This window comes from Astyanax mexicanus, chromosome 22, assembly GCF_023375975.1.
Source record: "Astyanax mexicanus isolate ESR-SI-001 chromosome 22, AstMex3_surface, whole genome shotgun sequence".
Classification (NCBI taxonomy): domain Eukaryota; kingdom Metazoa; phylum Chordata; class Actinopteri; order Characiformes; family Acestrorhamphidae; genus Astyanax; species Astyanax mexicanus.
Window position 1 is genome coordinate 11,254,278 of NC_064429.1, and position 22,952 is coordinate 11,277,229.

General features: G+C 38.2%; 1 protein-coding gene across 9 annotated transcripts; it reads right to left on the minus strand.

Moving 5' to 3' along the window:
- Positions 1 to 2,319: 2,319 nt before the first annotated feature.
- On the minus strand, positions 2,320 to 17,074 carry LOC125787014 (antigen WC1.1-like). Of its 9 annotated transcripts, none has more exons than XR_007428960.1 (13): positions 16,536 to 16,573; positions 16,314 to 16,406; positions 8,590 to 8,689; positions 8,264 to 8,328; positions 8,122 to 8,145; positions 7,940 to 8,000; positions 7,771 to 7,852; positions 5,723 to 5,903; positions 5,402 to 5,586; positions 4,355 to 4,452; positions 3,296 to 3,391; positions 3,125 to 3,195; positions 2,320 to 2,888 (listed from the first exon to the last, which is right to left on the minus strand). XR_007428960.1 is itself a non-coding variant. In XM_049470757.1 (7 exons), exons 1-6 carry the CDS (start codon positions 17,020 to 17,022, stop codon positions 13,855 to 13,857), a joined length of 471 nt encoding a protein of 156 aa, XP_049326714.1. In that variant the 5' UTR covers positions 17,023 to 17,074; the 3' UTR covers positions 8,589 to 8,689; positions 13,812 to 13,854. The 9 variants fall into 9 exon arrangements, 3 of the variants coding, with proteins under 3 accessions (XP_049326714.1, XP_049326715.1, XP_049326716.1); XR_007428958.1 differs by lacking the exons at positions 16,314 to 16,406; positions 16,536 to 16,573 and adding exons at positions 15,517 to 15,576; positions 15,666 to 15,729; XR_007428959.1 differs by lacking the exons at positions 16,314 to 16,406; positions 16,536 to 16,573 and adding an exon at positions 15,646 to 15,729.
- Positions 17,075 to 22,952: the final 5,878 nt, after the last annotated feature.

Here is a 22,952-nt window from a genome sequence, read left to right on the forward strand (position 1 = left end):
TTTGCGGTCTTCTGCGCATGCGCCAGATTTTGCGGCCGCGCATGCGCAGAAGACCGCAAAAAAATATGGTCTACTGCGCACGCGCGGCCGCAAAATCTGGCGCATGCGCAGACTGCGCCCCCCTTATTTTATTGTTTTTTATTTTTCATTTTTTTCATTTTTTTATTCTTATTTTCGTTTTTTGTCTAGAGAGAACAAACTGCTAACTTAAATCTAAATAAACCAAAGGTGTTTGGGTTTATTTACACCGAATTAGACCGGAGAAGAGGAGCTCTTTCAGCCCTGTTAGGTAATTTAACTGGCTGTTTCAGCTCTCGGTGAAGCGCGATCTTATTACTAAACTACAGCGTGGTTTAAAAGCAGCTGCTGATTGAGAAAAACACACCCTATGCTGGGAGAGAAGCTCGTAAAGCAGCTCTTAAACAGCGCTGGTTGTGTTTTTTTTTTTCTGAACGGGCAGCTGCTGCAGGTAATCGGGCTAACTGAAGCTAAGGCTAGCGAGCTACGGTGGAGCTGGCTAAGCTAATTAGCTTAGCCAGCTCCACCGTAGCTCGCTAGCCTTAGCTATCTTACAGCGTTATTCGCCATTAACACGCTTCAGTTTAAATAGTCTCACCACGCTGTAGTTAAGTATTATAATAAGACCGCGCTTCACCGAGAGCCAGCTAGCTAAATTACTCACCGGGACTGAAAGAGCTCCCTTCGCGCTGCTCCACTCTACACCGGCAGGGTTATCTCACTACTGCTGCTGGAGGCCCACCGCTCCGCCTGTTTTACTGCCGCTGTTTTAAGACTGAGGGGCTTTTAATGAAAACAGAGTAAAGGGGAAACACAGCAGCGCAGCGGACCTTCAGCACCAGAGTGAAAAAACACTAGATTATTTAACCCAACATTAATGATTGTTCCCCATAAATTACACCTCCTGCAAACTCCCTGAACATCCCGAAGAAAAGGGCGACCGTCTTGTTGTTACTGACTGAATCAGGAGAGACACGACCATTCAAAACTAGGTGTGGGGGCTACGGTGCCCGAAATGTTTATATATATATATATATATATATATATATATATATATATTTTTTTTTAATATTTTACTAGCACTCTTATGTAATTCAGAGTAAGTATAATAATTAACTATGAACAGTTATATTAAAATAATATTGTTATATTAAATCTCAGACACCCCCCCCCCCCCAGCTCTTTTCAATTGACTTTGGTTTCTTCCAAAAGTCACAGCTGAACTGCTGATGATGGATGGTGCATTAGTATAGCTTGTCTAACCCATTTCTTAACGTTGGAAATTGAACAGCACACTTAATTTTCTCTCAGCTCAATGAAAGGCTGGGTTTAATGGTTTAAACTATTAGTCTGCTGTATTTTAGATGTGTTATTTTGAGATTATTTATTGCTAACGTTTATTAAAACAACATTTATGTTTTGTTCTATTTAAATGTATAAATAAAATTACGCTTAACATTATAATGTTTAAAGCAACTGATATATAAAGATAGTGAGACAAATAAAGCAGGGCTAACATTACTGGCTTTTAGTATCCTAGTCTTTCAATACTTTATAGTTCAACTCTTGTTGTTTTTTTTTTTTTTACCTATGTCTGGATAACTTTTACAAGAAGAGTGTTTATAATTGGGCAAAAAAGGCTGTTGTCCCTGAAATGTCCAATGGAGTACGATGGTGAATAAGGGGCTCTGAATGCCAGTGCTGAGACACTGATGTGAAGGCTTAAGAAAACATTAGGAAAATAAAAAAACAGTCAAACCAAGCACTGAAATGTGAGTGTATCATAAAAGGTATATATATTATTATTCCATTTTTTTTGGTACAAAATAAACATTAAGAAAAATAACCAAAACAGACCTATTAAGTTAAGTATAAACATAAGAACTTAAGAAAAAGCATTTTTGTGAATCCCCAGTTTAATATTTTCCCTCTGATTTTTGATCCAGCCATCCATTTGTACTGACAGCAGCAGATAGTGTATATCAATTCTAGAATAAAATTTTGGGTTTATACAGTTTGTGTTCTACACAATTACATAGTACATTAAAAAATGTACTATGTAAGCTGCACATTTGAGATTTGATTTTAAGCCTTTTATATGAGAATGGCACTGACAGCGCTTCTGAAAAAGGTCACCTCTAAAACTGCTGATTCTAAAGAGTTTAGAGTTGCATGCCCACCTGTAAGACCAGACTTTTTACTTCTAAAAAAACAAGTCACTCTATATCTATCCTTAAAAACAATTGCAGAAATTCAGCAACCCAGATCAGTTGTTAATTCAAAAAAAGAGACAGACAAGTGTTACAGAGACATTAGTATTTATTTCAATACATGTGTACTACAAAAAAATGTTTCTGCACACATAACCATTGACCATTTCACAGTGGCAGCCTCGATTGCTTTATTTGATGTACACTCAAGCTTAAAGAGTAAGATTTACATTTTGGAAGCATAATATGCTAAACTGACACAAACATTTGTCTTCATTTAAAGACAAAAAAACATTTGACAAACAAATGCATAATATTGTGATGTATGCACGGCTCAGTAAAAAGCTCTTACAGTGAAGATGGGGGATGGACATAAAGTTGAGGTTATATAGCTATAGCTATAGCTTTAGGGGCACAATATGCCCGAATCCAATCCCTAAACATCACTCACCTTTTATAAGTGTGTGAAAACCTACATTAGAGCAAATATTTAGACCTTGTGCAGGGCTTAAGGGTTTTAGTTGAGATACACAAGCAAGTGTTGTCTGCTACATAAGTGCAGGGTCACTGAAAGACACGGTCACACCAAAGTCCTCCTTGTAGATGTCCCAGGTTTTGGACTTACGTGGGTTGTCCAGTTCCTCCCTTGACAGATAGAGCCTGTTTTGGGACCAAAGCATTATAGATTGCATTCAAGCAGCAGTCCATATGATTTTTCCTTTTACACTGAAAGCAGTAATGTTTACTAAACTGAGAGGGGACAAAATATCAAAATATTCTAATTAATGAATTAAGTGGCCTGGCATTTTTATATATAAAATCTAAAACCAGAGTGGTCTGGTAGGTAAACAAAGCCAGTGTCTGCTTCTGAGGACAATGGACAGCAAAAACCTCACCTGTTGTTCTCTACAAATGAAGTGTTGAACCAGAAATAGAAAGGATAGTCCTCATACCCCTTTGGAAGACCCTGGGCATAGAGAACAATAGAGAAAAAACATTTTGCCAAACAACTGGAAAAAACGATGTCCATAAAATCATTCTTACGTTACAATAGATTGGGAACTTACAGCCCTGGATTCAAACATGACTTTAACATCACCACAAACCACTGGCCCTTCCTGAAAGCTGATCACCACGGCATTGTTTTCAGTATCTGGGAACAGCTGGTAAAATATGAGAACACAGTATATGAGCGAACAGTAAAATAAACACAAAGGAACATAAGACAAACATCTGAAAGACCTTTCCCAACAATTACAATGTGATTTATGTTTTAGTGGGCTGCTACTGTCTTTAAAGGTTCAAAATTATGAGCTTATTGAATATTTAAAAGTTGTTCTTTAGTACATATTTAAAATATGATTTGGGGTTAAGATGATACCGATTCACAAACGCTTTCACTAGTGTATGTATGTACAAAATCTTTTAATAGTGTATGTAAGGCTGTTTTTTCACACTATAGTTTGTTTGCTCTGGTCCAAGTCAGGTAATTAATTGATTCTCTTGGAGCATTTCCCTCATGGTTTGTTGTTTTAACAGAGGATAAAATTCAAGCTCACCAAAATGAGTCACAACAATCTTTGTAATCTCTTTGGTTGTTGGTCAGAGCTGTCATGGCTGGGAGCAAGAAAGTAAACAGATTTCTGTGCAGTTTAACATGGAACAACAGCAGAGGTGGCATGTGTTCATTTGACTGACTCCACATCTTAAAACTGAGTATGCTTGACAGATGGGTTGGATCAAGGTCAGATCATGTTCTCATCACAAACCAACCAATTCAGAGTTCAGACCAACAGTTCTCAGCAGTCTCATTGCAGTTGTGTTTACTGTACTCATCCATGTCCAAACAAACAGCACTACACGTAAATATGAACAGTTTATTTTGACAAATAAAAAAAGTAGGTGTGAAATCACCCTAAACTACTAAATCATTTAGGGGTTGTGGGATTAGCCCACTTCACATGTCTGTTCTGGATATGTCATATAGCTCTGGTTTTAATTAGGAAACCACTGTGTTTAAGGTTCACAGTTTTTCACTTTTTTGTACTGAAACTACTCTTGTCATTTAGACTATGAGGAAGTAAATACAGTTTTATACTGTAGAAAACCTTTAAAAGTTAGCTTACCCTACAGTTCGTCTGCGTGGCACAGACACACTGGAACACCTGCTCTCTTTTCACTATGATCCGCACCTTCAGATCACTGCCATTGCCCTTTCCCACACCTGCACAACAAACACAGCAATGCCCAGGAGCATTAAATTACATAACCAATACACATAACAGTGCAGTCACTCTGAAAGGAGCAGACTGACTGCAGATTTTAATTGGAACTACACAGGAAACAGCCCCTAAACATACACTGCCCCCCAAAAGTACTTGATAAGTCAGTCTCATTTCTTTATTTCTGCTTTAGACTGAAAACAAATTGGGTTTGACATTAAAAGATGAATAGGAGACAAAAGGTCAACAATTCAGCTTTTGTCCGAACTTACCAATTTGTCTTCAATATTCATCTTTAAATTATATTTTTGTTACACCAAAATGTTTTCACTAGAGCAGAAAAAAAAAAAAATCAATTGGCCTCAGTATTTCAATACTTTTGTAGGAGAGTGCAGACATACAGCTCTGGGAAAAAAAGAAACCACTTAAAAATCTCATTGAAAACCTCTGGAATATAATCAAGAGGAAGATGGATAATCTCAAGCCATCAAACCAAACTGAACTGCCTGAATTTTTGCACCAGGAATGGCATAAACTTATCCAAAAGCAGTGTGTAAGACTGGTGGAGGAGAACATGCCAAGATGCATGAAAACCATTTTTTTCCCCAGAGCTGTATGTTTAACTACTTGGTCTCAGTCTTCAACTGAGCACAGCAGAAACTAAAGGAGCAGTTCTGACACACTGAATATATACATACACATTCACCTCACCTCAGGAGAAATACAGTACCTGCGCACTCTCAAACTAAACGCTGTCAATCAACCATGTACACACCATCGTACCCGTGAAAAAAAAACCTCCTCAGCTAAAATGAATAAGTGAATCCAGTTTGGATATGGCTTTAGACATTCAGCTGAACAACTATGGTGATGGGTTAACCTAAAAATCAAATCAAATACATATAGAAAACATTGATGATGTCTTTAAATCAGTGAAAACTTCAGCATCACCTTTGCCTCCTTTGCAGTGGATGGCAATGACATTCCCTCAAACTGGCAGTGTAGTTCAACATGTCACTGAGAACACAAGAACACAAAGTTCAATATGTGAATAAGAGCTTAGGTTCTCTGCCCAAACCCAACCCAAGGTCTGACCTGGCTCGAGATTTCCCACCACTTTCCTCAGGTTCCTCGGGCTAAAGAAAATAATATAGTTATAAGTTATTTTCATTTTATATAAAGCTATGAATCAAAATATAGCAGAAACAAATCGAACTGTTTTTAAAAAAAAAGTTGCACAAGTGCAAAGTGCACACTGTCCATATTACGCACTTCACCTGCCGCTGCGCTTTCCTCCAAATGTGCTGGCTGCTTGGCAATGCTGCATCAGCAGCAGCTCGAAAAGAAGCGGTGGCTGACTTCACATGTATCGGAGAAAGAGTGTGCTAGTCTTCATCCTCCTGGTGTGTTGGGGCATTACTAGTGATAGGGGGAGTCCTAACGAGTGGGTTGGCTGTGTAAATTGGGGAGAAAATGGGAAAAAAATATAAATAAAATTATAAAAGAATTTATTTTCTTTTCTTAAACCATGTTATATTATACTAGATTAGAGGAAAGTCATTCAGACATTGTTGTAGCCTAATGTTTAGGCCTTTGGATCATTGTTTGCATTGTTCATGTTATAATCTTTTGGAGATCTGTTCCTAATAATTAATAATATTTTTCTTAAATAATAGGTCTTATTCATTCTTCACTCATTCTAAACAGAACGAAAATGTTTTTTAAAAGCTCAGTTTTAATGCTCTACTTACTCAAAAAAGGTCAGGTTTAATTCGGGCTTTGGCTCAAAATGACAGTGTATGGGGCAGGTTGGGTCGAGCTCTAATGTGAATCCTTATACTGCATTCCATCTGAAGTAGGAATTCAGAACTGGAAATTTTCAAGTTCTAAGTAGAACATTTCAACTGGAATAAACCCACAAGTTCAGAACGCAAGATGGCTGCACCAAACATCAACAGTAGTAAAAGCAGTAGTATTTTACGTTTCATTAGCACGTCTAGCTGTTCATGTTTCCATTGTGTGTGTGAATGTGCGTCTGGTATCGCTGACAATGCAAAAAATTATAACCTGGGACATATAATGTGGGACATTTTTTGGTTACATTTGCTATAAAACACTGGTACATGATTAATAATTAAGCTGTAGTAAACATGAAAGTCTTTAGCTTATTTTATAATTCCCTCTGGAAAAAAAGAAAACAAGGGTAAAATATGTATACACATGTAGATTACAAATAGTGTTAACCTATAAATTTAAATTATTTTCTGTGCCTTTTCTATGCTTTCGCAGCACATTTTAATGACCATAGCGTGTTTAAAACATCAGAGTAGACAAGAATGTATATCAAAACTGATTATAGTAGGCCTATATTTACATTAAATATATTTAAATAATTAAAAAAAAAACATTTATTTAAGCAATGCTAAGACACAATCTTCAATAATAAAATGTGTCAAATTCTGAGCGCTCCATAATGTAGGGCTAAATTACTTCACTCTGCACTGATGTATTAATCAGCTCAGGCCCATAAACATTTGGTAAACATTTCTAATGTTTAACCTGTAAACAGTATTTCACACTTTCATCAAACATGATATAGAATGTTCTGTTTAAAACTTTGAACAGAATCAATTTTTAAATAAACTAATTTGGCATATATCTGGCTGTCAGGGAATATGTTTAGGTTGTGTCTATATCTTGTGTAGATTCTTTATTTTTTAACAGCTTTTAAATGCATCTGTTTAAATGTTGCCTTCTTGTCACCATTACTGGTAATTTACTTGCATATATAACCAATATGCTTCCCAAAGAGTGGAAGAGAGCAAGAGCTTAATTACAGCCTAAACACCTAGATTTTTCTCTGTGAATTTACAGTTATCTTCCATCTGAAACTCCAATCAAGTTATCAAATTAATTTTTAAATAGCTTTTCTCAGTCGATAAACAGAGTCGATAAACCGAGTCGATAAACAGAGTCAATAAATGGAAACACAAAGATCACAAAGAGTAAATTTGACTTTGACCAAAACTTATCCAGGCCTGAAAATGACTATTTTCAAGTTCCTTGACGTTTCCAGGTTTTTCATGACCCTGTTCCACAGTGCTTCATATACACCTCAATAATAGCTAGTTATGTACAGGTGCAAGTTTCACTTATAGGGTAAGACATTTTTTCGACATATTTTGTACAGTTATTTTAACAGAACGTTGTCGACTCAGGTGTGAAGTTATTCCCAGCTCCAACATCCAACATAAAAGCTAAATGGAACACAACGTTAACGGCAGAAGAAGCATTTGAGTAAAGTGCTGCTCATTACTTACTCTAATGACGGTACGTTATGGTCGTCAATCATCACTCGTTGCACTCTGTAATGGAAGAACAGTGGATCGTAGCCTTTTTGACCTGAAACAAGACCAAAGCTATGCTCAGCACCACTCATTTATTGAGTGTCTCCAGCAATATAATATAATATTATATGATCTAACTTACTGCAGAGATTGTAAACTCTGTAATGATCGGGATGCTTTGTGTCCAGAAATATGGCAGCTTCCTAAATACAGCAAATTGTAACATTGTTACATAAAAATCTGTTTAAATCAATAATTCAGCTAAAATAATTGCCTTCTACAGACTTTTCAGTTTTATTTTATTTTCTTAATTGTTAAGCTTACTTTTATGGGATTTCTGTAGAGTGCCTGCTTTCCAGGTGAGGGAAAAGACATGGCAACAAACATTATTAACTATTGGATCCCAAACCATAAGCAGAAAATCTAGATTCAAATAAGATTACATAATTAGGTAAAGCATCCCAACCTGTGACATAGGTGAGATCCAATTCAAATCCATCCTTTTTGTTACCGCCTTTTGTTCTCAGATACCTGCAAGATTCACAAATACCACAAATCAGCATACAAACAGTAACTTGGGTGTATTTTAAAAGGTTTTGATGGATTTTAATAATTTTCCAACCTATTTCTAAATACATCAAAATGTTTAATTTTTTTATTTAATTCTCTCTGAATCATGATGAAATAATCAAACTGTAATTAAGTTTAACATTTCATTAGAATCTATATGAATAATTGATATAATTTAATTAAAATAAAAGAATGATGGCCAGCACCCATTTAGATCCTCACCTTTCTTCTAGTGACCTTCTCCAGATCTTTCTTCTGAGAGGCCAGACGAAAGACACGCACCAGGATAACTATCCTCAAAGCCCTCAGGAAGCTCACCACCCTGTTAATGATAGAGAAAATCACATGAATAGCTAAGAAAGAACAACATGTAGATGAATAGTTTACCACATCATCTGAACACAGCATTTGTTCTTTGCACTGTATGATAATTTAATGATGAATGGACTAATCTGCGTCATGAAGTAGCTCCGTAAGTTAGCAAACTAACTTACATAGCTAAGCTGTTTTGGTTCTACTGTCCCCAAACGCCCCATAAACTCGAGCCACGAGACTCATATAGCTTTCATTGCCAAGATTTTACCTGCTATCACTAAAGATTAATAAGATAAATACACGTTAGCCCTGTAAATCCACCTAACGTGCAAATGATCTTAACGCCAGCACGAACGAGTAACGGATTAGTAAACACGCAGGTAACCCTCGCTGTTTCTGAAAGAAAACTTCTCCTCTGTCTCGGTTTATACAGCGATGGTTTGGGTTTAAAGCTGGGTTTGTTGTGCTGGATATTTGCTGCAATATTATGAACTGAGATCAACCAGTGCTAACCAGTGACTTTAAAAAACAAATAAACACAGCTGTTACTGGACTGAAGGGGTTTTAAATATATTGTAGCGTCCGCCTGGACTCTGAAAGAAGGACCGAGTAGGCAGTTTAAGTCGCTTTATTGACTTAACTTAGAACACAGGTTGTTCAGTAGTTAAGCTCAGCAGCGACCCCACAGGCCGGCAGGGGAACTGCTGTGTGGTCTGTGAATCACTGATCACCGCCGAATCTGGTGGCGGAGACTCTCATTGCGAGGAAACTTGCTCAAATGCTCAGTGATTCCTTCACTCACTGAACTGTTATCAGGGCTGGTGCTCTCGTTCACTCAGTGATTCGGTCACTCACTGAACTGTTATCAGGGCTGGCGCTCTCGAGAAAGAAAAACAAGGTTGAGGCCTGGTAATAGTAATAATAACGTATATTGTTATCGTGGTTATTTTTTTTATAATATTATTACTATTAGTAATAATAGTTGTATAACAAGCATATTCATAACCAATAGACAAAGTTTCTGAAGTAAAGGGCATAAGGCCACCTTTATCATGATGATCCTGTTTGGATTTAATTTGTTCTGCACCCACAACAGTGAGCGTATGGATGTGTCTTTGTTTTATTTATATGTATTTATTTTAGTTTCTTGACCTTTTGTTTTGCACTACAGTTACGCTATTTATTTTCAATTTGATTGCACATTGAAGTTGATACTTTCTTCTGAATGTAAATTTTTTAATGTTAATTTTGCTCTTAATGTAATATCTATGTTGCAGAAGTTCATAACGTTACTTATTTTTTGTATTATGTTATTTGTAATGTGATTTATATATATAAATCACATTACAAATAACATAATAAGAAAAATCTCCCGTTTTTTTACAAGTGTTGTAAAATATATATAAATAACAAATATTGAAATATGTAACTAAATGTTGGGTTTATTATACGATATCGTATAATAAACCCAACATTTAGTTACATATTTCAATATTTGTTATTTATATATATTTTTACAACACTTGTAAAAAAAAAACGGGAGACCTTTCCGTCTCCCATCTTTTTAGTGAACTTATTCTAATGGTTCAGTTCATCTAAAAGAGCTGTTATGCCCATCACTACGAAAAATAACAAAAGGCTAGTGCTAACTGGTTAACTCTAGCTCTCACTCTCAGCACACACTCACGGGCAGCTCTTCTCTCTCTCTCGCTCTCTCTCTCCCTTCACACACACACGCGCTTTCCTGCTCTGCCCCTCCCCCTACCCCAATCACAAGCCCAGCACAGAACAGAACAGTGAATTCACAGTGAACAGAATATGAAAGCAGCTTCGCTACAATATAGCTAATTGTTAAGAATTTAAAGATTAGGCTCCTGTTGACCCTGCTAAAAAGTCCAGCTCAAAATCAGAAGAAAACATTCCCTATACTCCCTATATTTAACGATATAGCCTCCCAGTATAAAGTACGTTTTTTCTGCTTTTGAGATGGATTATTTAGTAGAGAGTGTAAATCTGTACTGCAGTAAAAGTGTGTAGTTTCATAAACTTGGCTCAACCTAAATTTGGCTCACTATCTTTATAGGTCAGTTGCATTAAAACAAAGTAATGTTAGCATAATGTAATGGAAGTGTGACTATTTTCACCGGGTAAAAGAAGCTTTTTTTTAACACAGGGGGACTAATTTCATCCCTTAATTTAAAACTTCACAGTGCAGTTTACACTACACTGCAAAAAAAAAAAAAAAAAAAAAAGACATAAAATATATGCAAATTAAGACAAATATATGTATTAAGCAAAACAAATCTGCCAATGGGGTAAGCAAAATTTTCTTAGTAAGATTTCTTACAAAAAAGCAATGGCAAAGTCTCAAAATGAGTGAAGTAACACCTAAATCAAGCAAAAAAGTCACTGTTTATGGACACAAGAATCAGAATAACTTGATTGCTGCTTAATTGTGCTTATTTTGAGTTCAAATTACTTAAAATAAGGTACAAATTCTAAGTAAGAATGATTAAGATAATTATCCCTAAAATAAGCAAAATAATCTAACACTTACACCATGCTTAGTAAGACAAAAAGTCTTATCAGAGAAGAAAATAAGATTTATTGCCTTAAATTTAGATAATTTCACTTGCTAAGATTTAGTTTTTTGCAATGTAATGACTGTGAACAACTTATTACAATATAGATAACTAACTACCTATGTAGTTATGTATGCATTAGTATGGTACCTAAGCTGTCAGTCCTCTGCTATTCTGAGCACTTCAGAATAAAGATGAATCATTTGTCAGCAAGTTCTTAGATTTTAAAATGCTATTTTATTATATACACACACACACATATATATATATCATATACATATATATAATGAGAGTACACCAATTTAGCTGTGAGTAAAGGAGAGATTCTAGTTGAGAAACTGTTAAAATGAAATGTAGTTTTAAGAATGTCAATTAGCAGTATTGCCATTTTATCTCAGTTTTGGTTGTCTTTCAGTTTTGCATCATCTGAACCTGGGAGTTGTTCTTTAAATTGTCAATATGTCCATACATACACCTTGTTTTAAATAGCTTGTGCTTAATTTAAATGAAACAAAACTTAAAAGCTGGTGTTTTAATAAATATTAGCAATAAATAATACACATCTAAAACAGTAAAACCATAAATGTAATACATACTTTTTATTTGACTAGACTAGGCTAAAATGTTTTGTTGACTAAATGACTAAAGTGTGACAAACTATTATACGTTTTAGTCAAAAGACTAAAACTAAATTAAATTCACCTGTCAGAATGAATGCTGGACTGTATCTGTACTTAATTTTAAATACTTGTCATTCTTAATTCTCTGTTCTGAACATTTTCATCCAGGCTTGCTTGTTTAAAAAAAATAGTTGTTTTACTAATTCTATTATTTCATCATGATAGTGTGTATCCTGCAGTAAAGTTATTTATTTGGTTACTTTTTTGACATTTCTAGTTTAGTACATTAATTACAAATACAGGCAGTGTATAAAATGGTATGAGAGAAGTGCTGAATCAGGGGTTTGCCCAGGATCCCATACAAGCTAAAAGCAGTGTATGTTAATGAGACAAATGTATGAACTATGGAGAACTGTAGATCTTCCTTATTTGGATAAACTATTACAGGACTACAGTAACTATGTGAAAGTAAATCTACAGATCTTTCTCTTCTGTAAATTCAGGCCCAGTCCCCGAAGACCCAGCATCTTCAGTGTCCTGGAGCTCAAGCAGCAGCACTTGCCACTCCACCGTCTCCATCCCCACCCGAAAGAGGAAGATCAGCAGAAGGAGGCTTCCAGGATGTAAAGAGGAGGAGAGGAGAGGGAGAGCAGATCAAAGCTTTGTAAAATGCTTTCTAAATAAGTGTTTTTTTTCATTGTTATTGCTTGTGTCTGTGTTTTCTATTTATTTGTTACAAAAAATGTAAATGTGGGTTTGAGGGCCTGATTTAAGTGTCTCCCTATTTCTTCCTTTTTTTCTTCTTTCTTTTCCCTTTTCCCCAAGATCTCATGACCTCTCGCCACAGAAATAACTTTCTGGTCTCAAAAAAGTAAACAGGCACAGTAACATATTTTGATTTTTGAGGTTTGAGGTGCTACACATTTGGTACCTACAGCACATGTGAACCTACAGAAACTCCATGCACAAACAATAAAATAATCCCTGTCAATCATCTTGCATTACTGTTACAGAAACTAAACATCCACAGGGTCTAAAAGTCTAACATTGCCCTCTACTGGAAACTGAAAATATTGGTTAGTGCCCTATGATAGTGAATATTAAAGTTGCAATAAAAGAGCAATACATAGAACAATAAAAAGCAAAGAAAACTAAAATTATTGTTAAAAGTTTTTATCCAATAGCTTTTATAAATACATTTTATTGAATGAGAAGATAGCAGCGTTATTGAGTTGTGGTGATGCGTGGCTTTGCATGTTACAGTGTTCACAGATTTATTTCTCTAAGCGTTCCTGAGTCCATACATTGAATTAGTACAGGCTCGTGCTCATGATGTTTTTAATGTAAGGGCATCTGAGGGCAAGAATTTCACCAGCTTCCAATATTGACTGTCAGCTGTTCCACTTGGACACAGGGATTATGTTAAACATCTTTGCACATTTTTATTTTAATTAAAGACAAAAGTTGTACATTCCTTTTCTCCAGAAATAAAAGTGTCGAAAGCCCAGCATTCCCTTGTAAAAGAAAAGCGCATTCAAGTATATTTTTTTAAAGCATACTTAACATGGAAAAGTTCATACTTTTAACATTAAAATTAATACGTACTTAAATACATACTAAATGTACAATTTTGGAACAACTCCAGACAACTTGAGTATATTTGAATTTGAAACTGTAATTGAGCTATATTGAAATACAACATAAACACATTTGATTGTACTTTTGAATGTTTTTTTCATATAACTTGAGTAAACTTTAGTAGATTCAAGTATGTGTTTTTAAACATAATTTTAAATACACTTGAAGGATATTGTAAATTTAGTAATTTGAGTATTCATGCAAATATTTTGTACACACTAATGCTACTGGGAAAAAATATTGTTAAAAATGTATATTCAATTAAAAATGTAATTTTTGTTTTATTTACCTAATTTAAGTATTCTTCCTTTTCACAAGGACTGTCGTGATATTCATGTCTGTAGATCAGAGCAGCTGGACTCTAAAAATATATAGCCTGTCCAATGAAGAGATGTAGGTGGCACTTTCACTGAGGGAGGAACGGACACTGCAGATGAAACTTAATCAGTCTGATAAGAAACTAAAGCTTGAGAGAAGCTTAAAAAGACCATAATCCTGAGTCACCAGGCCAAAGCAGCACTGGAGCTGCTGCAAATCTGCTCCATATATTTTACTCTCAGCATGAAAATGCTGCTCTCAGAGGGGGAGCTGCGGCATATTTAATCCGAAAGACTCTCAGCTGTATATCCAAGGTGGATATACCAAATACTAATATGTGGAGTTGAATAATTGATTTTTTATATACAAATTTAGCAAAATAATACTAACTGGAAAAACATTGGCTGCATTCCAAGAGCTGGATTAGGCTTAAACCCAGACTAAGAAAGATGTTTCAGTGCTAAATCAGCATCACTTTGTGTTTCTCAGGAACCATACAAGTTATCAAGCTTTGGATTGGCAAATATCATCTTGGCTTTTGACAGGCTAAACAATTTCCAATCAGGACGTAACTTGTACCCTACATGTATATGAGGGCCAAAACTCTGTCAAAGTTTTTGGCATGTCAAAAATATTTAAGACACTCATTAAAAGTTACATTTCAAGCACATCTACCAAGTATTAATCAAGTGAGCATTCAGGAGGCTCTACAGTGAAAATTTAACTATTGTGCATTTACAGAATTTATCGCTATTTTTAAACCTAAATGTACACAAGACAGGAACCTTTGACCCAATCAACACAAATTTACAAACACATATATACTACTAATGTGATCTTGATTCCCAACTGAGAGCCAAATCTGACATTTTTTCCCTCTACAAAAGCCAAAAATCTACTGTAATTGTAAAAGCCTTAGTCCTAATTTATCGCTATTTTCAAAAACCTTTCACCCTATCAACACACAAACTTACATACATATACATACTACTAATGTGATCTTGATTCCCAAGCCAAATCGGACATTTTTTCCCTCTACAACAGCGAAAAAGCAACAGTCATTTTAAAGGCCCGAGGCCTTTCTTATTGATTTTTTAAACCTAAATGGACATATGACGGGAACCTTTGACCCTATCAACACACAAATTCAAATACATATATATACGGACCACATGATCTTCATTCCCAATTTGGAGCCAAATTGGACATTGTTTTTCATATACAAAGACAAAAAATCTACTGTGATTGTAAAAAAAACCTGATGCCTAATTTATATTTTTTTCAAACCTAAATGGACACAAGACAGGAACCTTCGACCCTATCAACACAAAAAATTACATACACATATATACAGGCAACATGATCTTGATGGTTGGAAATGTACTGACAGGCATATTTATGCATTACTACTAGGCTCTCAGCAGGATTTATGTGCTGTGTTGCTGCACTCTAAATGTCATTTGGTGAAAAAACTCCGACCCTTAGGTTCTGCTTGATCATGCTGGTCATCCAGCTTACTCTTAATGGTCATGCTAGTCATCCAGGTAGCTCAATATAGTCATGCTGGTCAACATGTTTTAAGCCTAACTGGCCTCGGACCCCGTAAATCGCCGCTTGCGGCTATATTTTTTATTATTATTATTATTATTATTATTGTAACAATGTAAGAAACAAACCTGCCGCAATGTGTCCAGCAGTGACCTCCATGACATCATCGTAGATCTCCAGCATGTTTTCTAACAAAAATAAAGTGAACATGACTTTTATTAGGGACGTTTTAGTTGTTAAGATTAGAATTTGCTCACTCATACATAACTCTACAGACCCATCACAATGTTTGAGTTTTGTTCCACAATAACATCATCGTAATTATCTGGTTCTTCCTCTGCAAAAAAAAAAAAAAAAAAAGAAACAAAATTCTTAATGATTGATATTGGTCATTTCATCTGATATCTTTCTCTTTTAAATTGCTAGCTTTATACATGGGAAAGTTGAAGAAATATATATATATATATATATATATTTCTGCAGAGATGCAAATAGGCATTAGTGATAAGGACAGATAAAAAAACAGAAGCACACCTGATACACTGTCAGGTGTTTGTCCAGCAAAAATGACATCATAACTTAACTGCATTTCCTCATTATCTGCTTTACCTAAAACATATTAGAATAAACTGATATTACTAATATGTATTTTCAGTTGGCTTTTTATTTCATTTACATATATTTTATTCCTAAAAACATAATTTTATCTTCACATGTGTAAGTGTGTAACATTATTCAGTGGGAAGAAAAGATAGATAAATTGGTGTAATTTATTAACAAAGGAAGAAAATCTACAAAAAAACACTACTAAAATATAACAATATAAAAAGAGAGTTATCTGACAAGTATTTGATTAACTGCTACATTATTTCCGTAAAGACCAGACATTTCTGCTTTGAGAGAAAAAAAAACATTTTACTCTTACTTTCAGTTGAGACAGTAATTCTTTTAGGGATGAGCCTGGTGTCAATCTCCTCATAGACAGGCTCAGCTGAAGTCTTCCTCCTCTTAGAGATCACTGTGAGAGAGACAGAGAGAAACATGGAGTCAGTTCAGTAGAAGAGAAGACTGATGACAGATTGAAGTACTAATGATGATTAGAGAAAGTACAGAAAGTGGATTGTAGATGATCTCTGAATCCCCCTACCTCTCCTGAGCACTCTGTTCTGATAAAACAGCACAACCAGAAGCACTAAGGCCAGGAAGAGCACAGATCCCAGAACCAGGAGAGACACTGGATAGATGGAGGGAACAGCTGGTGGAGGAGTTTGTGGAAGTATGATTCTTCTTGTCTGTGGTTGAGAATCTAAAAAACAAATATACAAAATGTATAGACAATTTATACATGAACACAGTCCTTTTATAGGATGTGAATAATTTTGTGATGAATATTATGGAAGATGACATATGAAATGTCTATAAACACAGAATGATCTAGACAGACTGGTGCAAAGCACATACAGACTCTCACTATTGTTACTTTCTATCCTTCCCAAAAACATTACAATTATTAAATGATGGAAACCAAATGTGTGCGACCAACATTATGATCAACAATAGTTACCGAAGTTGCTATCAAGCCTGTTTACAATGGAGAAAAGTGGTCCCTGACCTTGCAAGACAAAATGTCCCATCTGTCCTCTTTTTTTATTTAAAGGCAAAGTATGATACAGGAAGCCTAGTGAGTGAGCATAAAATAACAATGTGATGTAAGTATTTTTCTCAAGCATGTGTAAAGTTTCTGTAACAGTTAGGAGGCAAATATATTCAGTTGTGTCTGTTCCTCTGACCTCCACAAGTGACTCCAGCACTGTGGGAGCAGTCAGTGTGGTTCTTCAGGGAATGAGGACAGTCCCACAGGTGAATCTCATTCCCTCTACACTTCACTCTGTTCATCCAGATAGTTCCTCCACCAGAACCATCAACAGCTCTTCTATTAGCACTCAGCGCCAGCCCACAACCCAGCTGCCTGCAGATCACCTGAGCATCCCTGATGTCCCAGAGGTCACCACATACAGACCCCCATGTTTTATTATGATACACCTGCAGCCATCCAGAACAGCTTCCTACTCCTCCCCTCAGCCTCAGAGGAATGTGCTCTACAAACACACCACAGAGGGAAAAAAATGATTATCCATCAGTCTTACAAACATTTACAACAGTCGTATATACTGTATGATGAAATATGTTCTTATAGAGATGTGGTAAACCACAAAAAAGCATTGTAAGATGAAAATATATACAAGCAGAAGAGAGCAGGAAAAAAAAACAGAAGCAGCCATAGTAAAAAAAAAAAGCACTTACCTTGTTTTACCGTTTTAGTTGAAACAGTTGATTTTTTTAAACTAATATTTTTTTTAAATAAGATATTGCTTCTAATAGAGTGTAGTTTGTCTGTCTTCAGCAAGCTGTCTGTTACACCTGTTATTTCCACCACTAGGGCTGTGCCATATCGTATCAAACGCAAAAAACGATACTATACCCTGAAATATCGTGCCATATCACCCACCCCTAATTACCACTGCAGGGCACCACTGGGGTTGCTGTTTTTATCTGTCCAATATTATTCATTTTACTTTATTATTAATTATATAGATTATATAGAGTGCATTAATAGTATCATGACTTTCTTGATCACTGATGTCTGTTACCATCTGATAAAGTCTTGTATTTTTTTATATCGTAGTTTGGGGGGTGTGATAAAGCGTTATCCCACAACTACAAAAAGTAGTATAAGACACTCTTTATGGGTAGTGTTGGGCGATTGGTCTGGAACACCAGATTAAAACAGCAGGAAAGCGAAGATTTTTCTTTAGTCCCGTCACCTTTTTATTGCCAGCCACCACGAAGAGAAAAAAAAAATAACGTACCTCTCTTGGGAACAGTTTCCTGCTTATATACAGGACAGGCCTTCGATCCTCGCCTTCACCCTGCAATAACACAGCGCCCAAGCCCAAGCCGGATGCATCAGTCTGAACAACAAAGGGCTCATCAAAGTCTGGGCTGGTTAAAACTGGTTCCGAACAGATGGCACGTTTAAGGTCCGCAAAAGCAAGTTCACAGCTCTCAGTCCACTTAACCCTTTGTGGCATGTCCTTTTTGGTTAAGTCCGTCAGTGGAGCTGCTCTGTCAGAAAAATGGGGGATGAATCTGCGATACCATCCCACAAGACCTAAAAAAGAGCGCACCCTCCTTTTTGTCGTAGGCTGTGGTGTCACCTTCACAGCCTCCACTTTGTCCACTTGAGGTCGTATTCGCCCTCCACCCAGGATGTAGCCCAGGTATGAGACCTCCTGTCGAGCAAGATGACACTTTGCAGGGTTAGCAGTGAGACCAGCTTCAGCAATCTTGTTGAAGACAATGCGCAGATGTTCCAGATGTTCTGTCCAGGACGAACTGTAAATGACGACATCGTCTATATAAGCTGCTGTAAAGTCTTCCGTGCCCTTGAGAACCTTGTCCATCATCCTCTGAAAGGTTGCTGCAGCGCCATGCAGACCAAAAGGCATCGTCAGGAAATGGTACAGCCCAGATGGTGTTCTGAATGCTGTCACCTTCCTGGATGACTGGCTGAGTGGCACCTGCCAGTATCCTTTACAAAGGTCAAGGGTAGATAAAAACTTGGCCTACCCAACCGCTCTATTAGTTCATCTGCCCTTGGCATCGGGTAGGGGTCAAATGCCGACACAGCATTTAGCTTGGAGAAGTCAACACAGAACCGTAGCCCTCCATCCTTCTTTGGGACTAGGACGACCGGGCTGCACCATTCGCTGTCTGAAGGTTCGATGACCCCCATCCTCAGCATCTCCTCAACCTCCCGTTTCAGGTTAGGAACGAGTCGTGCTGGCACCCTGCAGGTGGTTTGACAAATCGGCTCATCCTTGGTGAGTCTGATGTGGTGCTGGGTCACCGTGGCCCGTCCTGGTTCCACGGAGAAGAGCCCTATTGGAATCACCTGTAGTAACTCCTCCAGCTGCTGCGCATGCAGATGAGACACCACAGGAAGAACTGCTCCTGCACTCTCAGTGGGGAAGTACTGCTCCATCACTTCCTCTTCATCTTCCACCGCCCTTATCCACAGCTGGTCTGAGCATGTGGCCTCTGGTTCACGCCACAGCCTCAGCATGTTGATATGGAAGCGCATGAATTTCTTCCTCCGCTCTGGGGTGTGCAGGTCATATGTGGTCTCCCCAATGCGTTTGTGCACCGCATATGGACCCTGCCACTTGGCTAAAAGTCCAGTGTCACTGGTGGGAAGGAGGACAAGCGCTTTCTGTCCAGGCCGTAGCACTCGTTCCCTTGCCGCCTTGTCGTACCAGTGTTTCTGCAGTTCTTGTGCTTTCTCCATGCTAGCACGAACACTCTCAGTCAGTTGGCTCAACTTGTCTCTCATCTTTAGAACATAGGTTAAAATGTTCAGCTTCTGGTCTCTGTTGTCTCCCTCCCAGGCTTCTTTCAGGACGTCCAGAGGGCCTCTCACCTGTCGTCCGTAAAGCAGCTCAAATGGAGAAAAGCCGGTGGAAGCTTGCGGAACCTCACGGTACCCAAACAGAACATAGGGTAGCCACGTGTCCCAGTCTGTTCCATTGCTGTTCGTGAGCTTTTTCAGAGCCTGTTTCAGGGTCTTGTTGAAGCGCTCAGTCAATCCATCAGTTTGAGGGTGCCATGCAGTGGTATGGATAGCTTTAATGCCTAACAGACTGTACACTTCCTTTATCTGCTTTGAAGTAAAGTTCGTGCCCTGATCTGTCAAGACTTCTTTCGGGATGCCTACCCTGGAGATAAGCTGAACTAAAGCATTGACAATCTGGCGAGTTTTTACTTTTTTGAGAGGGAATGCCTCAGGATATTTTGTGGCATAGTCTAGGATGACTAAAATATAGCGGTTGCCATTTTTGGTTCTAGGTAACGGACCCACCACATCCATAGCTATACGAGAAAATGGAACGTCAATTATAGGCATGTTCACCATAGGTACCCTGTCTGACTTCTTTAGAGCTGATGTGAGCTGACATTCTGGGCAGTTGTTACAGAATTTAACCACGTCCGCGTACTGGCCTGGCCAGTAGAACCTGTACGCTATACGGCTAAACGTTTTTGCTTGGCCAAAATGACCTGCCCAGGGATCTGAATGACCCATTTTAAGGACCTCCCCTCTTAGACTTAATGGGAGTACCAGCTGCTCTCCCTGATCAGCGACTCTGTACAGCTTATTATCTTTTACAGCCAAGTGGCACCCTTCCTCACGGTTGTCACCGTATGCTACACTTTTAGCAAAAAGCGGTTTAAGTGTTTCATCGTCACTCTGTAGCTGTTCAAAGTTAGCCGGCAGGCTAATGTCAATAGCAGGCTGCCCTAGCTTCTCACTCACTTTAGTGCCTTTGACTTTGTCCTGTCTTTTTTGCATTTTAGACTTTTTGTTTTTGGGTTTTGCAGCATAGGGTAGCTCATTTAGCAGACTAGTGGTCTCTTCAGCTGTGCGTTTAGCTTGCTGCCTGGTTACTACCATAACCTCAGCTGTGCCAGTTTGTTTTGTGTTTAGTAAATCAATCAAAATAGGAATATCTCTACCTAGTATAACAGAATATGGAGCATTCTGTACGACTCCCACATTAACCAGGTAAGTTTGTCCCTGAATTGAAAGGTGAATTTCGGTAGTAGGATAGACCTGTTCATCCCCATGAATACATCTAACCTTTAGTTTCCCTGTCAGATTATAGTCAAGATGTTCAAGACATGCATGGGTAACTAAAGTCTGGCTCGCCCCCGTATCTACTAAAGCCCTGTACTGCTTGCCTTGTATATTAACATGTACAGTAGTTTCATTACAGCTGTCAGTTGTAATGAGCGGATTGTCTTTCCTGGGTATATAGCAGAGTTGGTTAGAGCTAGTAGGCGGGTTTGGACATTCACTACTTTTATGCCCTACTTGGGTGCAACTAAAACATCTGATTTTAGGTTTTTCAGTTGGAGCTTTAGTGCTACCACGCCACTGTGCATTAGATCTATGCTGACCCAAACCACTGCAATTATCACGCCTCTCAAACTTACTGGATTGTCTGTTGGAGAACGATCGTCCAAGGTGGAAGTCTCTCTCCGCTCGCCGTGCTGTGATGAAGGCTTCAGCCATCTCGACCGCCTGCTGGGGTGAAGCCGGGTTGCGTTCCATGATCCAGCTCCTCAGTTCTGGGTTAATCATGTCCAGGAACTGCTCGAGGACGACGGTTTGTCCGATCTGCTCCTTCGTTTTCCCAGTCGGACGCATCCACCTCTCATAGAGTCCAGAGAGCCGCGTGAAAAGTTCTTTCGGCGTTTCGTCTTTTAAAACACTGTCCTTGCGAAAACGCTGCCTGTATGTCTCCGGGTTAATCTCAAACTTCTTGAGAATAGCCTCCTTAACAGTTTCAAAGTCATTTATGTCAGCCATGTCCATAGCGACATACGCCGCCCTAGCTTTTCCCTCCAGCAAAGGGACAAGCTGGTAAGCCCAGTCCGCTCTCGGCCACCTAGCCGCTAGTGCTAGCCGCTCGAACATCACAAAGTAATGCTCTATATCGTCTGTGTCTTTAAGTTGCGGGAGCCTCGGCCACGCTACCGGCGCTGACCTCGTGTGCTCTCCCTCCGTCACACTCATCGACTCTGCTACTGCAACAGGTCTGTATATTCTTGTCCGCTCTGCCGCCGCAGTTGTTGTTGTTGTGGAGCGCTGCGCTTCCGGATCGTGCTGCGCGCCCCTCTGACCTTTCCTGACTTCCTCCTGCAGAAGCCCGAACTGGTGCTGTAGCGAGCGCCACCTCTGGTCCTGCCTTGTCGCTTCTCTCCGCAGCTCGTCGTCCTTCCGCTGCTGGACGTCTATGAAGCGTTGGAGCATGTGCCGGTGGCTAGCAATCTCCGCTGCACTCTGGTCAGGTCCCTGCGCTGAGGACGGTGCATCTTCCTCTTTCTCGCAGGTATCCGGTTGCGTTTGGGTGACTGGGGGTTTCTTGGGAGCCATAGCCTCACTGCCATCCACACGCCCCGTGAGTTAAAAAAAAACAAAGTTCACTGCCACCATTTGTGATAAAGCGTTATCCCACAACTACAAAAAGTAGTATAAGACACTCTTTATGGGTAGTGTTGGGCGATTGGTCTGGAACACCAGATTAAAACAGCAGGAAAGCGAAGATTTTTCTTTAGTCCCGTCACCTTTTTATTGCCAGCCACCACGAAGAGAAAAAAAAAATATTTACAGCGCGCAGATACGTACAAAAAAAATAAATTAAATTAACAAGAAAAACACAAAAGTAAACAGCCTCTCAACAGAGGAATAAGACCCAGACTGCGAAGTCTAAAGTCTAGTATAAACCATGTACATCCCTTCAACCAGGTTTTGCTTACTTCAGCGTATCTAGGGAAGAAGACCCCTTACCTCCATTTTAAGAGGGTATATATACAGGTAGCCCCGCCCCAGAATATACCAATAACAATTACAGGTAAAACAAACAATTGAAATACTTTCAAAATCACCGAAAGCATTAAATACATAAACAGGAATGCCATACTTATTCAATAACAAAAATATTAA

Coding starts and splice junctions, on each gene's coding strand:
- LOC125787014 (XM_049470757.1), bottom strand. CDS start 17,022: ATGGGACATTTTGTCTTGCAAG. Junction 16,695..17,000: donor GGGACATTTTGTCTTGCAAG/GTCAGGGACCAC, acceptor TTTGTTTTTTAG/ATTCTCAACCACAGACAAGA. Junction 16,407..16,535: donor GAACAGAGTGCTCAGGAGAG/GTAGGGGGATTC, acceptor TCTCTCTCACAG/TGATCTCTAAGAGGAGGAAG.